This window comes from Castanea sativa, chromosome 7, assembly GCF_040712315.1.
Source record: "Castanea sativa cultivar Marrone di Chiusa Pesio chromosome 7, ASM4071231v1".
NCBI lineage: Eukaryota > Viridiplantae > Streptophyta > Magnoliopsida > Fagales > Fagaceae > Castanea > Castanea sativa.
In genome coordinates this window covers 2,055,317-2,071,426 of record NC_134019.1, presented here as the reverse complement: position 1 = coordinate 2,071,426, position 16,110 = coordinate 2,055,317, and the positions used below count along the sequence as shown (strand labels likewise).

The 16,110-nt window shown below is 34.7% G+C and overlaps 1 protein-coding gene across 1 annotated transcript; it reads right to left on the bottom strand.

Annotated features, from left to right (window-relative positions):
- Positions 1 to 3,609: 3,609 nt before the first annotated feature.
- On the bottom strand, positions 3,610 to 14,975 carry LOC142643434 (putative polygalacturonase). The gene is made up of 5 exons (XM_075818061.1): positions 14,419 to 14,975; positions 11,821 to 11,941; positions 8,547 to 8,795; positions 5,529 to 5,682; positions 3,610 to 4,434 (listed from the first exon to the last, which is right to left on the bottom strand). The coding sequence occupies exons 1-5, from the start codon at positions 14,839 to 14,841 to the stop codon at positions 3,909 to 3,911; spliced, it is 1,473 nt and encodes a 490-aa protein (XP_075674176.1). The 5' UTR covers positions 14,842 to 14,975; the 3' UTR covers positions 3,610 to 3,908.
- Positions 14,976 to 16,110: the final 1,135 nt, after the last annotated feature.

Below are 16,110 nucleotides of genomic sequence, written 5' to 3'. Positions count from 1 at the left end.
CTTAGTTGTTAGGTAGAGAGGGCCATCCTTGTTAGTCTCACTTGGAGGAGTACTAACACTTGGCCATCAATAAGGTTGGACGACTCTTTTGAGGTGGTGTTATCAATCCAGAGTGGCACATTTGTTGTCGCCTAGTCGTCCATGGGGTTGGATGATTGGCATTGGATGATGTCGATGAAAGGTCCATTGGGGGAAATGTTAGACGAGTGTATTATATGGATAGTGTTGAAAATCTTATACCCATCAAAATGGAATGGGCAAATGATAATAAAAGAATTAAATGTAATACAATGTATTTGACTATATCTTTCAATGTGTTTGAGATTTTATAAAATAAATCCTGTATAAAAAATAAATTATATAATTTATTAGTATAACCTTTATTTTTATTTATCTTATTTATTTATTTTTAAAGATAGAGGTAACATATATGTGGCAGGCCAAAATAGGATAGGTAAAAATTCAACCTGGCATAACTAATTTGTAGAGATGGGATGTCAGTTAACCTTATTTACCCTTATAACAAATCTATAAAGTGATCTTGGAATGAATATTTGATGTATATTTTACCTCAATCTCATTAAAGGAACGAATGTTCCTCATAAGGTCCTTTTGATCCCTACTATACTGTGTACTCCCAAAAAAAGTAATAGATGAAATTCAAATACTCTTAAAAAAAATTCTTTTCATTAAATCCTTTTTCTTTCTCCCAAATGAATCCAAGTGAACAAATGGTACTTATTAGATTCGTGGGGGTAAGTTTGATAAAAATTTTGAACGGTCTAATTTTCAGTGCCAGTAAAAGCATGGAAATTTTATCAATTCAGCGTTTTCACAACACTAGACTTTGATAGAATATACTAGGATATTAGTTTTATAGAAGAATCTGAATTTGGTAAGAAAGGGGTGTTAAACTCATGTTTTACACCATTCAATAAGATTTTGCTACATCAAATTTTTTACTTGAAATTCAATACATCCTACCACACCTAATAATATCTCAATAAACTCTCAATTTGATTGGATTTTTAGATGGGTATTAGAATTGATTGAGTGTAATTGTACTTATTCTTAATTATATAATGAGATGATGTGACATATTGAAATTGGAGGGTGTAAAACTTGGGTTTTACATCACATCTTTGTAGAATTTAATTTGTTTATGATTTTATAATACCATGGGTTACTGTGGTTTTAGAGGTATCATTCTAAGCCTATTGTAATTTTATATATACTCTACATTAGTTCATTATAACACACAATTCAATGTAACAACAATATAGTCTCTTAGCCTTTCTTCTGTGGACAGAGGTCATCTAGTTCAACCACATTAATTCTCTTTCTTTTACTCTCTCTCTCTCTACATTATTTTAGTTTTCTTCTTTCTATTTTAAAATGCTATTAGATCTAGGTTTGTATCTAGTTTCCCCAAAGAACACCAACATACACACACGCATTTCATCATGACACTATCCTCTACTAATGACTTCTCGCTTAACACTTTCTTCAGTCGATGTCTTAAGACCAATGGTGTTGCTCTACAATGTTCATTGGTGTCATTGTCTTTAGGCTACTATTCATTTTCCAACAACGCTATTGCTAGCATCTATCTTGTTTATGCCATCCCCCAGTAACCATTCTTTTGCTGATATCTCCTTGGCTATCGGTATAGTCATTCTTCAACCACAGTAGTTGTTCTCTAGTCACTGTGGTAGCTGCCCTGCGACCACAGTAGTTGTCTTCTAACGTCCATCCATTACCAACAATTGTAGTTCACTACTATCTCGCATGTTCCAATTCATGTTAGCTCGATCCATTCTACATTCCTAGTCAAAGTTTCCTTCATGAGTTTATATTCGAAACTGAAGGCGTTTTCAAGTTTCCATCTTAAGTTTGAGGGAAGATGTTATAATAATAATAGGAAAATGTTATCAAGCACTGTTAAGGTGCAAAAAAGACAAACATGTCAGAAAAAAAGTCAAAAAAGACACCAAGCGGTACTTATCAAGCTGGAAAAAAGAAAAAGAAAAAGAGATAAAGCAGTAAAAAAGACAAAATTTCAAAAATGTTGTTAATGGCCACATTGCGGTGCCCATTAACACAACCTTGATAATAATATATTAAAAGTTTACCATTAATAAGTAGACCATGATATTATATACGGGCTCATTTTTACACAATTTAATATAGCAAAGATGTAACAACTTAGGCTTTCCATCTTCTCTGGTAGACATAGGCAATCAAATTAAATCATGTTAATCCTCTCTCTCTCTCTCTCTCTCTCAATTTTTTTTTAAACCACGACTGATTTTTAGTAGTCCTCTTAAGAATAAAAGATAGGGTGTGTCTTAGATACTGTTTCATTATCCAAACTTTTATTTTAAATTTATAAGAAATGTAATGGTGGTTGATATAGTTGTAATTGGTAAACACAAAGTATGTTAAAGATATTGAAAATAAAATTGCAACCAATTTAAATTACTAAAAAAGTTAAAATTTTTCAATTTGAAAGTCTGAAATCCTGAGATATACATGCCGTTCCTTCTTGTTTATAAGATACCAATAGATTTTAGTCCAATGACTTTGTTTCTGGCTATTCAAAAAATGGAATCATCATGGTTTAGGAAATCGGCTTCTGGGAGGATGAAGCATGTAGTAGTGCTAATGACTGATGCAGATTTGCAGTGCGACAAGTGTGTCACGCTGTATATTCCCAAGACCCTGGTTTGTCTGTGATATAAGAAAACATGGACCCAGGCCTTGTTCAGGCAGTGATAATAGATTGCAACAACCAGGGTCTGGGACATCCAAAAAGATCAAGAATTTCAGATAGCCCCAAAATGATCATTTATGAGTTGAGTTTTTCAAGGTCAAAAATAAGAATTATGTTAGGGACACAACCTTTGGCACAACTTTGTGCTACAACTCTCTACATAGAGAGTTGTGATTGGTAAGGGTATGTCAGTGGACTATGTGGGGACACACCCTTACCAATCACAACTCGTTATGTGGCGAGTTATGATACAAAGTTATGCCAAAAGTTGTGTTCCTAACATAATTCCAAGAATAATTGTCACAAAAAGGGCTTTAATTGTGGCACCTAGTTTCATTATGCTTCCAAAATCTCCATTAGAAAGACAATATTCCTACATGTCTTCCACTAGGACACCGTGTTACAATCTCAACCTCTTTTCTTCCGCTTATTCCCTTCCTCTTTTTTTTTAGGTTGGAGGTAGGGGCCTGGGAAACACCATCACCCACTCGTTTCTACTTTTTTCCTAGACATTTTCATTGGTTTGACGACACATTGAGTTATAAGACCACAGGGGGTCTAGGGAATCCTAATCTACTCTCCACTCCATGCCTACAAATTATTCAGCACTAAATGCCCCACAATGGGTGCTCTAAAACATTGTACTTAAAAGAGAACATTGATGTCATCCTTATTCATCCAGAAAAGGAACAAAATTAAATTCTAGACTCTCACTGCCCTGTTTAAAGTATAGATAATTGAAGTAAAATGTAATATCTACTAAATCAAACCTCTACAATCCATATCATCGAGTTGGTGTTGTTGTTAATGCCTTAATTTTGAGCAAATTCAGACCATTGGAAATAAAAAAAATTTATATTTGAAGATTTGAGAATCAGAGAAGTTCTCACCAAAAGGATTTGGACATGGTACAAAACGGTTCCTATTGAGTATCAGTAATCCCGTGAATGTATACACATCTGAAATTTTTTTTGTATATACAACTCCATGAAATAAGAAAGCTATAAAAATGAATTATAAAAAAATTCATAATAAAAGAACAATAGCATCATCTGCTTCCAACCCAGAACCATAACTGCCTAAACCATTTCTTATAGACATAAATTGCAGTCATTGACCTCTGCAAACCACCTTCTCAAAAATCATAATCTATATCTGTTATATTCTGGGAGGATGAGCGTTTAACAAGCTGTTCTTGCTCATTGTACCGATCGAGGTTTTCACAAGGAGCAGGGAAGATGGTTCCTATAACACGGCCTTCAACAAAGGCACACTGGAATATATGCTTCTTCTTGTAAGTTATCCCTACTGACATGTCTCGGAAAGTCACATTTCTTACTGGAATTTCTTCACTCCCATGGATCCGGACAGGGACACGAACTCCCTGGCCATGGACACTAGTGAAACTTATGTCCTCAAGCACTGGGAGAGCCTTTCGATCATACCCTTCATCAGGGTGTTCATTGTAGTCAGTCTTGATGACAATACCAACACGGACATTGTCAAATGTAAGATTTCTGTAAGTTATGTGTTTCACATATCCACCTCTACCAGGGGCCGTCTTGATACGGACAGCACGCCTTGAACCCCAAACAAGGAGGTTTTCCACAGTGACATGGGATACACCACCAGACATTTCACTGCCTATTGATATGCCAGCACTGTTGCATTTCAGCCAAAGTGGATCTCAGTTACTACCTATACACATAAACTACCTCATGCAAAGAAATCTAGAAGTGAAGTAATTAAAATAACCATTTTTCTACTTTATTTTAGGACAATAGGTAATGCATGTCAATTAACCAACTACAACAAAAGCAAAGATACCATCTACAAGGAAAGCAAAGGTAGCAGCTGATTTCACTAGTATAGTCTACTGAGTTTGTATAGGCATACGGTCAAATCCCATATTTCCCCAAGAATGAGAATTTACAGAAGGTTAGCCTCATTCACAGCAGTATAGTACACAATGCAGGGCCCAAAAGCCACATTGGTAAAATGTCTTTACAGTCTTCGCTCAAGGTTGATCAACGCAACAAATTATTTATACTAGGCATTATCCCACTACTAAAAGTGATTCCTTCCTTTTATCTTGCAACAAATTTTTTTTTTTTCGTAAGTTACAAATTTCTTGCAACAAATTGGCTTTGCTTATTCTTGTAACAAAAGCTCAAATTGGTTTAATGCAAAATTTCAGAAGGTTGTGATATAAAATTGAGTTTGCTTATTTTACCAAATACTAGTATGAATTTATAAGTAACCAAATGCACTCTGACCATGACCACAATTCTACTACAAATTTTATCATACTGTGAGGCCTTTAATACAGTGGACTTCTACAATCTACAAACCATAAACATGAGTTGCAGTTACATAAACAGAACCAAATTGATTATAGCCAGCTATATTCAAATCATTCTACTTTTGAATTACTAAAATATATTAAGAAAATGGAAAGAAATTTACATCTATTACACAGTACTATACGGGTGGTAAAAGCAAATCTATTCCAGATTTTCCAATAATATCTGGAAGTAAAATCAACACAAAACCTTAGACAAAAAGACACTACATTACAGGTCAAATTCATTCATGAATACAATCATATTTGCAGCTCAAGGGCAAACATGAACAGACACATACATCCAGAATTTTCATCTACTGATTTATTTTATCTGCAGATGCATGATGGTAATATTTGGATGCAATGAAATGAAGCACCATAAGTTAGAAGCATGATGTCTACAAGTTTTACCTGACCATAGAGCGAACAACTAGGTTTCGAATGAGTATATTTGTTGAAGGCCGTCCATAAGCAATGCCATACTGATCCCAGCCACTCTTAATTGCAATTGCATCATCCCCAACGCTTATATAACAGTCCTCAATCACCATATCCTCACATGAATCTGTTTGTACCACACACAAAACAAAAAAACAAAACTTTGTTCATTATTATTGTATAACCCCCAAATGAATAAGTGATTAACTCATAAACTTAAATTACTAGAGCAACTGAATAAATTTATTTATTTATTTATTTTTATAAAAAGCCCTAGACCAAACCAATGGGCTGCACTTAAAAGATATTGGGAGGTGACCCTGTGTCACAAGGTTATGATGCAGCCATGGAAGATTAAAATTATTTTATAAGGGCCATGTGTGAAGTCCAATTTAAGTAATAGCTGTGTGGTTTTAAAGGTTAAAACAGTTTTTAGTTTGGGTTTTAATTTAGCAAGTTATGGTCAATTTTGTATTTAGGGGTAAAGCTATAATTTTTGGAACCCTTGCGAATTAAGGATATCTTGGTAGTTTAGTTGAGTCTAGAATTTTCAGGCAGATCCCAAGTATCTTAGGTTTTATTTTCTTTGAGTTGAAGTTAGTCTTTTATTTTTTATTACCTTATTAGGTTTTAGTTTACTTGTCAAATTACAACTCTTCTTCTTTTTGTTTTTTGTTTATTTGTTTTATTTTATTTTATATTATGGATCAAATTAGATGTCTTAATACTACTAGTTCAAAAACAAGTCCTTATATATATATATTTGTGCTCAATGTACTAAAAAACATGGAATTGAAAAGTAAAGTATTGAGACACATTGACCTTATTGTTCTTCCCTCCTCTTCTCACTCTCTTTTTCTTTCTTTTTGATATATTTTCATTGTTCAAAGTACCATTCATAGACTCTCTTGACGTGCATTGTTCATTTGTATTCATGGATTGTGGAGAAATTCAATTATTGTTTCATTTGTTTGACCTCTTTTCAACCCTAGATTATAATTTTCTCTTCCTTACAAAACCCGTCAAAAAAGTTCTAAACCCTAGATCCACAAATCCTCCTAAACCATAACCCACCATAAGCAAATGTAGAAGAATTCTCTGATATGTTCTATTTCAAGCTAATATTCGAACACACTAAACAGTTTCTTGTTAGGGTCCCAGGCATACCGAATCCTCTCAGGCCAGTGTATAATTTATGTATATACATAGTATACCATGTGTTTGTGGGTTGAGGAAAGGTGGGAGGGTGAAGAACTACCAGATTGAAGGCAAACATGAAAATAACAATAAAAGTACATCTTGCTCAAACAGATGCAAAATTCCAAGTTTTATTGTTCCTAGCTCACATGATTTTCAAATTTCAAACACCCATGCAACATCACATCAATCATGATGGGAGGTGTGTGGAGCCTGATCTACCATGTTAGTTATGCCGATGATTTGGGAGTGTATTGACCCCTGAGGGGCCCCAGATCAAACAAAATTGGTGTACACTTTTTGAGGATATATCTGACATTTGAGTACACTTTAGATGCCCTTGGCCTTTTATTGTAATTTGGCTAAAATACCATTTTAGTCCCAGCATTTTGGGGCCACAGTCAATTTGGTAGCATTTTAATATCAGTTAATTTGGACCTTGTTACTTCCAACTTGCAATCAATTTGATCCCTACTGTTAACTTACTAACGGAATGCCTACGTTGCAAATGGTGTGCACAGCTGACACTCACATGGCTAATAAAATTTAAAAAAAATTTATTTAATTGCTATCTAAGAAAATCACATAAGCAAGAATAAAAAAAAAACCATTAAAAAAAATCCCCAAATTTTCTTGGACTTTCTTGATAGCCAAAAACAACCCAAAAAGCAACCCACACACGAAAATCAAACTCAGCCAAAAAAGTTCACCATGCCGTGCCAATGGCATGGGGTTGGGTCGGAGTCTAATGTGGCTTTGAGAGCTATGAGAGTGAGACTGTCTGGGGTTAGAGAAGAAGATAGTGGAAGAGTGAAATTGATACTGATAATTATTACACTACGAAAGCAGGTTAGCTCAACAAGCATTGTATATTCTTGTTTTGGCAAAAGAGGAGTTGCAATTGCAAAGAGAGTTGAAGAAGTAGAAGTAGAAGGAGGGTGGTGTTGTGTTTTGGATTGAAGTTTGAACTTGGTAGTGGAGGTGTTTATAAAGGTGGTATTGGAAAGTGGTGCTATGCAAGCAATGTGGCTATGCAGTTTGTATTTTTCTGTCCACCAACTAGCTTACACATATTTGATTCTTCGGTACACAACTCAAGTGCTCTCTCTTCCTCTCTCTCAAATCCATTTATATTCTCTCTCTCAGATCTGGGTTGTGCTTGCCCAGATCTGGGTTCACGGTCCACCACCTAGATGGCATGCACTACTCGGATTTGATGGTGCTGCTGCCTGCTGGAGTTTGTGGTGGTGTTGCCGTGTTCGTTGTAGTGGCTTGGAGTTTGCAGTGAATTTTTTAGGTTGAATTTGATTGTTGTATGTGTGGGTTGCTATGTTTGGCTGTCAAAAACTCCAAGAAAATCTGGGGATTTTTTTTCTTTAAACTCGTCCTTTAAATTTTTTTGTTTTGTTTTTATGACATGGATGTTTTTTTATTCTTAAAATTGCTGATGTGTTTTTCTTAGATAAAAATTAAATAATTCTTTTATAATTTCCGTTTGCCATGTAGGCATTTTTCGTTAGTGAGATAATGGTAACGACCAAATTGACTACTATCAAAATGTAGGGATCAAATTCACTATGACTCCAAAATGTAGGGACCAAAATGGTATTTCCACCTAATAATTTTCCTACATGAGTAAGATCCTTCTATGGTTCTACCAAGATTCAATCCAAAGAATCAATAGTTAGTAATGATGTCCACCTCAATAGAATATATCATGACTGGGCAGCACCTATCAACACATCACACATTAATGAGTGTGTGTGTAGTGATAACTTATGAGAAAACACTTACCCGGATCTATTCCATCGGTGTTTGGAGCTTCAAATATGGGAGCTAAGATTGTAACATTTCTGATGGTTACATTCTTGCAGTCATATGGATGAAGTGTCCAAAAAGGAGAATCGCGCAAAGTAATATTAGTGATCACAATGTCACTTGACCACATAATCTGAACAAGTGGGCCCCTAGTGTTGTTAAGGAGTTTCTGGCGATACTTCTTCCACCATGTTTGACCCTGTCCATTTATGGTACCATTATGCCCTGTTGATGACCAATAACACAAACTAGAACAAGTTAGAAATTAACAGTTCATCAAGATGATAGGTACATAAGCAAATCATACAAGAGTTTGAAACCAATCAAATTATGAAACCTATATGGCTAGCGGGCACAAAAGCTATCCACCGTGTGATAATTTGATAAATATGACTTGCCTATCAAAAAAATAATTTGCAGGCTAGTAGTAGATATTTCATTGTAATATGAAACAATAATCAACTGCTCCAGTCAATGTGGCAAAAGAGAAATTTGAAGGACATTCTTTTAATGTGTCTTTACATATTATGGGCAGAGCTAAGAGAGCAACTTAAAATCCTTATTTGCTAGAAACAATTAGTTCAGCTACTGTTCAATCACAAAATACTTGGACAGCATTTGAACCTGATATGCAGGTAGTGGGTCGTTTAAGTCATAATTTTTACAATTCCAAGATAATTCTACAAAAGATTTTGCTTCAGTAGGAGAGGTATGAAGCAGAAGCAATTTCTTTTTGTAAGATTTTTTTAGTGGTAAGGGGCCATTAAGAATGGAATGTATTTATGTAATGGAAAGGAGTAGAACAGAAATGAAATAAATGAAATTAAGTAATCTTGTTTGGGTATTTGGGGTTAACTTTAGAAGGAATGGAACACAATCTTTTTATAATAACATTTCTATTATACTCCTATTTTAGAATAAAGGACTGAATTTTATAGGGGTATTTGGGAGTTGTAGTGAAATTTTCATAAAACCATAAAACCTAATTCCATTCTCTCTAATTCCTCCCAATTTTGGGGGGCATGAAAATTTGAGATTGGGAGGAAAAAAAGAGGAATGAGCGTTTCATCCTACTCATTTCATTCCCTTCCACTTAAACTTTCAAACAAAGGAATGATCATTTCATTTCCTCAATTAAAACTCCCAAACAAGAGAATGGATGGAATATTCCAAAATGATTCTTTTCATTCTATTCCTTCCCCCATACGGAGTGTAAGTATCTTAGGTTTTATTTTCTTTGGGTGCAAGTTAATCTTTTATTAGGATTTAGTTTTACTAGTCAAATTAGTAGTCCTTATACTACCCGTACAAGAAAGAGTATATACATATACATATATATATATATACACACACACATGTTGTGCTTAATATATTAAAAGGAGAGATGGGAGTTCATTAATAAAATTATTGGGTATATTGAGCAGAGGCATGTTGGCCTTTGTTTGATGTTTTCTCTCTTTTCTTCTTCTTCTCGTTCTTATAGTATTGTTCATACAGCCACTAAACATCATAACACCCTCTCTTTTTCTTCTTCTTTACAACCCCAAACCAAGCCCTTTCTTTTACCTATCAAAACCCTAAATTCCCACATTTTCTTCTACCAAATAGTCATCAAAAAACTCATCAAACCACCTTTTAATTCCTAACACAAAAACAGAGCCCTTTCTTCAACAACTTTAAATCCAAAATCCAGATATCTTCTTAATCCACTGCAACCGCACGTAGACAAATTCCCTGGTTTGTCCTAAGTCAGTTTAGGAACTAGCCATCCCATACTCCATCCTCTCTTGGAATTAACATAGGATGGTCAACAGCCACTCAGTTGTCCAAAGAAACAATATCATAACTGCATATTTACGATTAAATCACTATCATTGATTAGTGGCCAATTCCACCCTAAAGAACACTGTTTTGTGTGTGTGTTAAGTAACACATGGAGTCCCCACAGTGATCACCAGGTTAATGTGTAACATTTGTTCTGAACAATATTGATGTAGGATAAATTAGGGATTTGTCTATGTTTAGTTGAGGTGGGTTTAGGGTAGGAAAGAAGAAGAATTAGAGAGAAGTTAGGGCTGTTTAGGGGCTATGTGAACAGTACCCGTGAACATTAATGTGAACGGTAACCCTAGAAAGAAAGAAGAGACAATAAAGAAAAGAGAGAAAGAGAAAGACACAACAAAGGCCAACATGCCTATTGCTCAAAACACAATTTTATTAATCAACCCGTTCTACTCCTTCAATACATTGAGCATCCTATATATATAAAGACTCTTATTACTATTTAACACTAATAAATTATACCAAAGCCCATGCATAAAGACTCATAACTAAATAAGACTCATTAATAAAACCTATGGCCTATAAGTATGGCCCATATCCAACAATTGTAAAATTACTAAAATATCCTTGACTCAAGAATAACCAAATAAAATATAAAAACTTAATTAACTACCATGGACACTTATTCTTGGGCTTTGCCTTAGCCTTAGGCTTCCAAAGAGAATATCCTTTATTTAACCATGTTATGATTCTGCCATCAAATATCTTTCTGTGGCAGCACATTTGGGGGTGAGGTAAGGCATCTACATGTGTGTGTGAGTGCTTGATATAAATCCTTGCCCCCTTCCTGACAACTTGGTTGCTTTACCAATTAGTTTCTGTTATGAGTGCTTAAGAAGTAAGTTCCATCTATGAAAATTAAGGGATTGTAAGTTCCATCTATGATAAATTGGACTGTTGTAACCCGCAAAGGTTAGCTCAATTCGAGCCTCGGGATTATCCGATACATGGTTCTTGCAAGCGGTTGTGTATCCAGGTTTTACTTAACAGGGATGGGTACATGAAGTGGCCTGGCCCTACCTTAAAGAGGCTCCTCATCATCCAAAAAGAAAAAAAAACATAAATTGAACAGTTGTAGCCTTGTAGGTTTCATATACAGTCTCCATAAATCCACCATAATTTAGTTAATGTCATGGTTGGATAAAAATTTCTCAAACTGTAAATTGCAAAATGTAAATAGGGCTACAGAAAATATGGATACCTGCATGGGTTTTCACGAGGAAACTTGCTCAAAAGGTCATGTAATATTTAAATTGACTCAAGGAACTTGAGCTGGTCTTACACTTGGTATCTTTTCTAAAATCAAGGCATATTTGCATATTATTTTAGTCACCTCTTAAGTCAATGTCTTTGCCGTGAATATGAAATTTATAATAGCTTCACCAAATGAGAGGATGAAAAATCTGACCTGTAATAACAACATCTTTGAGATTTTGACCATGAATCAAACTCCCATACCGAGGTCCAGGATGCTCTCTCCCATAACCATATGAAGGCAAAGGAGGCATTAGTGGCCAATACTTCTCATCCTGTTATACATCACATAAGATAACATATGGTAAAATACAAAACTGTAGTGAAGAGAGAGTTCAGTGGCCATAACCAAAAGAGATAACCAATTAGATTAATTTTGGTTCAGCCATTATATGTATCCTTATTCAGCAACCATGCAAGGCATGTTATCTAAACCACGTAAAATGCAATTTCTGACATATCAATTTGTTTAAAGTGACTACACATGATGCAACCAAATGATACATATACAAAAATGGAAGCAAATTTTATAACAATGGTCCGATGCAGACTTATTCCCAACCCCCCCACCCCGCCCACACACACAAACAAATTCAGAGAGAGAGAGAGAGAGAGAGAGAGGGAGGGAGGGAGTGAGGGACTTCTAGAAACCAGAGGTTTAAATTACATTATACTCTCATTTTCCGAAAAAAGATAGGGTCCTTTCCTTTTTGGGATGTCCAAAATATATGAGTTTTAAAAAATGAAAGCATTTATCCATTTAGCTTTCTATATTATCCTTAAATTTGAGCTACCTGTCTCGCATCTATTTTGGGACTATTATTATCAAATTGTCAAATTCTGATATTTTATCAATGGGATCATCACTTTTAGTGGTAATTTGGGTGAGCATTTCACGGCTGTTGAAAAGCTGTCAACCATTTGCCACTTATTAAATATTGTAGTATAGCATAAGATCTTTTTTTATTTTTTATTTTTATTTTTATTTTTTATATATAGGTAGTATAGCATAAGATCTTAACACTGTGCTGATGAACTAGCTAAGTTTCGTTCAGTCAAGTTTACCCTGATTGTCTAAAACAACCTCCCCACTTTGTGCATAGATTTTAACCTGATTCTCACATGTTATGATCTGCCATATATGAGTGTGTGTGTGTGTGTGTGTGTGTGCGAGTGATAATTCAATTGCGACAACAGGTGGGAGAGGATGCTAGCTGGTCAATGAGTTTCATCATTTGACCAATTCACCATACCTCCAACACAGTCTTAATTTTAACATATCTATGAATTAATATGTGCCCAATATGAAGAAACCATGTATACAGATATACCTATAAATACAATAAATTATTATGACGATGGGCTCTAATTGAAGTTCTATGATAGGCATGAGATGAACTTATCAAATATATCTCTATTTGATGTATATCCTTTTGATATTGAGAATTCTGGTTTCTCAGATCCTCACATTGGTTCCCCCACCCAAGAGATCTTAAATTCCATCAAACTAATATTGTTGGATACCCATAGTGACCAGTCAGCAACAGCATTACATAGTTTGATAAAAAGTCTTAGGACTTACATTGACCCTATGTTCAACATACATATACTTCACAAGTATTCCTCATTGTAACTGAGGACTAAGATGTCATGGAGGCCAAAAAAATGGTTCCCCAAGAAAAACAGAATATACCACAGCAAAGTTGGATGTGAGCCCCGGTTAATAATCGAAGGGCTGAAGCAGCTTTGTTGTCCCTTTCTAGTAAGGGGAGCATCTTCATTCCGGTTAAATATAAATCAGAATCATGCTCAAGCTGAAAATGTTGAGAACTCCAAAGTAAAAGGTGAACCTTTTACAACATCTAAATCTAGATCATTACAGAAAGATGTAGCTCATCCCAACTTTCAGTAACTTCATGATGAAAGCTACATAAATCATACCTACATCTCTAGGCACAAAGATGTCTCATTTCATTGATCATCTATTGCCTGAATTTTGACCTTTTTTTTTTCTTCTTCTTCTTCTTCTTCTTCTCTTTTTTTTTTCTTTTTTCACCCTATCTACTGACAGGTATTCGGTATTCCCACACTCTGGGATACACAACATCCATCTATTTTTTTTTGGTTACTAAACAACAACAGCCATCTTTATTCTTAAGATTGTGGTAGTTAAAAGCCATTATCAAATCCATCTTATGAATAAGAAAGATTTCCACTCAGTACCTCATATAGATTACGTACTGTTACAAAACCAAATTAGTTTAAAATAGGGACTCCCATGATTTACAATCAACCTTTTCATACTCCCCATACAGAAATTGTTGGTATCCCAGTATTACATACACAAGAATGTTCCAAAATATGTAACAAAACAAAACAAGACCAGCCTAGTCTTCAATAAAGCCCTCAGACTAATCAAATTATTGTTGCATCTCATTTCATATCCTAAAATCACAATCCATGTGAAATTCAAATCACTAAGCATCCCAAAAAACCTTAAACATCCACCTTAGTCTTGTCAAAATTTTAATTAAAAAAAAAACCCAACTTTAACATTACTGTCAAATCACAAGTCCTAAACACAAAATGTCAAGCCAGCCACTTCCAAGTTCTCAATTAACCAACTATGAATACCCAATTGAAATCCCAAACAGATCATAGTAAAATCAAATCCAAAGGAACTTCACGTTCAAAAGCGAAAATTTAGCATAACCCAAATGGAAAAAAAGAAAGAAAAAAAAAGAAATCAAACCTGAATTCCAAGTATTTCAGCATCTTGAGCAAGGAACAAAGTCATATGACTAGTGAGATTAAACGGCGCCGTAAGCCAACGACCAGGAGGGACATTAAGCTGTGCACCGCCTCTCTTTCCCAACTTAGAAATGGCCGAAATCGCTCTCTCAAAGGCCTCTGTGTTCACAGTGACCCCATCACCCACAGCTCCAAAATCCGTGAGGTTAAACGCCACAGGTCTCAGCCTCGGCAATGGCTTCCCTTTGCTAACCCCACGACCGAACACGAAAAACCCATCAACGATATTCCTCTGCCAAACGAAAACCGAAGCGAACGCGACGATCCACAGCAACACGAACAGTGTTCTGTGCGATGTGAACATAGATACCAATGCCCTTTGGTGCTGTAACCGTCCTAGTGTCGCTGTTAAACTCTCCACCATTGTTGTTGCTGTTGTTGTTTCAAGTGAGAGTTTTTCGATTTTGATTTGATTTTCATGGGCTAGTGCCTCTAGTACTCGGTTTTTTGGTTTTGGTTATGGTTGGATTTTTGGGTTGGTTGAGATGTTAATGTTTGTAATGTGGGGATTTTGTTTTCTTCGGTTTTGTTTTGTTTTTTTATTTAAGTTTGGTTTGGAAATTTAGTAAGTACGACAATTGACTATGAGTATATTTTAAGGAAAGAAAACTACATTTATTCCTCACTAACTACATTAATTAATTTCATTCTCTAATGCTTATCTTATGCCCAATTATAAATAGATTACATGACATTTCTTTGAATCAATCTCAAAGAAAACTTCAAAGAAAACCTCAAAGAAAATTTTGCTTTAAGATTGCATCAGATATTACTAATTATCCAAATCTTACTATAAAAGTTCATAGATTTGGACCTATTTTTTTTTTTAATAAAATAGGAAGTATACTGATAAACCGTTTGAGTGTTTATTGTACGATTCGCAATTTACAATTTGACACATTTTTTTTCTTCTTATAAAATTAATCAAAAAAGTTCTTCTATTACCACAACAAAATCTCATAAGATATTAACTCATCACAATTCAGTGTAAAATAAAAATATTACATAAGAACCCGTTACAACTCAGAACAAAATTATTGTAAAAATGTTGTGAGATTTTGTTGTGTTTGGACAGATTCAACATGTTACATATTTTCACAATCACTGATATGACTAGTTGTGATTGGAGGAACATTATTTTCAACTAAGTTCATCATAGACACATCTTTTATTTTGCTAGCAAAGCTTGTTAGTAATTGTTTGTGTTTTGATTGTTAGTTTTTTTTTTTTTTTTAACTTGATTTGAGGGTGTGAAAAATAAGTGTTGTTTTCAAGTTGAAATGCTTGTATTGCTATGCTTGTTTTCTTGCATAGTTTGGAAATGGGAATGCTGACTAGTTTTGCTCTAATTATGTTTAGCTTAGGCTTGTCCTTTATTCATTTTTGGTGTAGTTGCCAAATAATGATTCATGTACAAATGCATTTTTGTTCAACTTACACAACACAAGCACGAGTTAATGTTGTTCTTCAGCCTAGTTGATGCAAACATGTACGATAATAATTGAGATCCCAAGTTCCCAACTGTTACTTGCATGATCTTTTAACTACTCTCAAGAGTTAAATGTGACACCTTATCTCATATTCTTGCATAAATTGTTTTTTGTTTTATTAAAAGTATCGGACAATTTCGTAA

What these genes read in the sequence shown, in the direction of transcription:
- LOC142643434 (XM_075818061.1), bottom strand. Translation starts at nt 14,841, where the DNA reads ATGGTGGAGAGTTTAACAGCGACACTAGGACGGTTACAGCACCAAAGG. An exon ending in CAAAGATGTTGTTATTACAG is followed by an intron (nt 8,796 to 11,820) that starts GTCAGATTTTTC and finishes GGTCATCAACAG; the next exon opens with GGCATAATGGTACCATAAAT. An exon ending in GTTGTTCGCTCTATGGTCAG is followed by an intron (nt 4,435 to 5,528) that starts GTAAAACTTGTA and finishes GAAATGCAACAG; the next exon opens with TGCTGGCATATCAATAGGCA.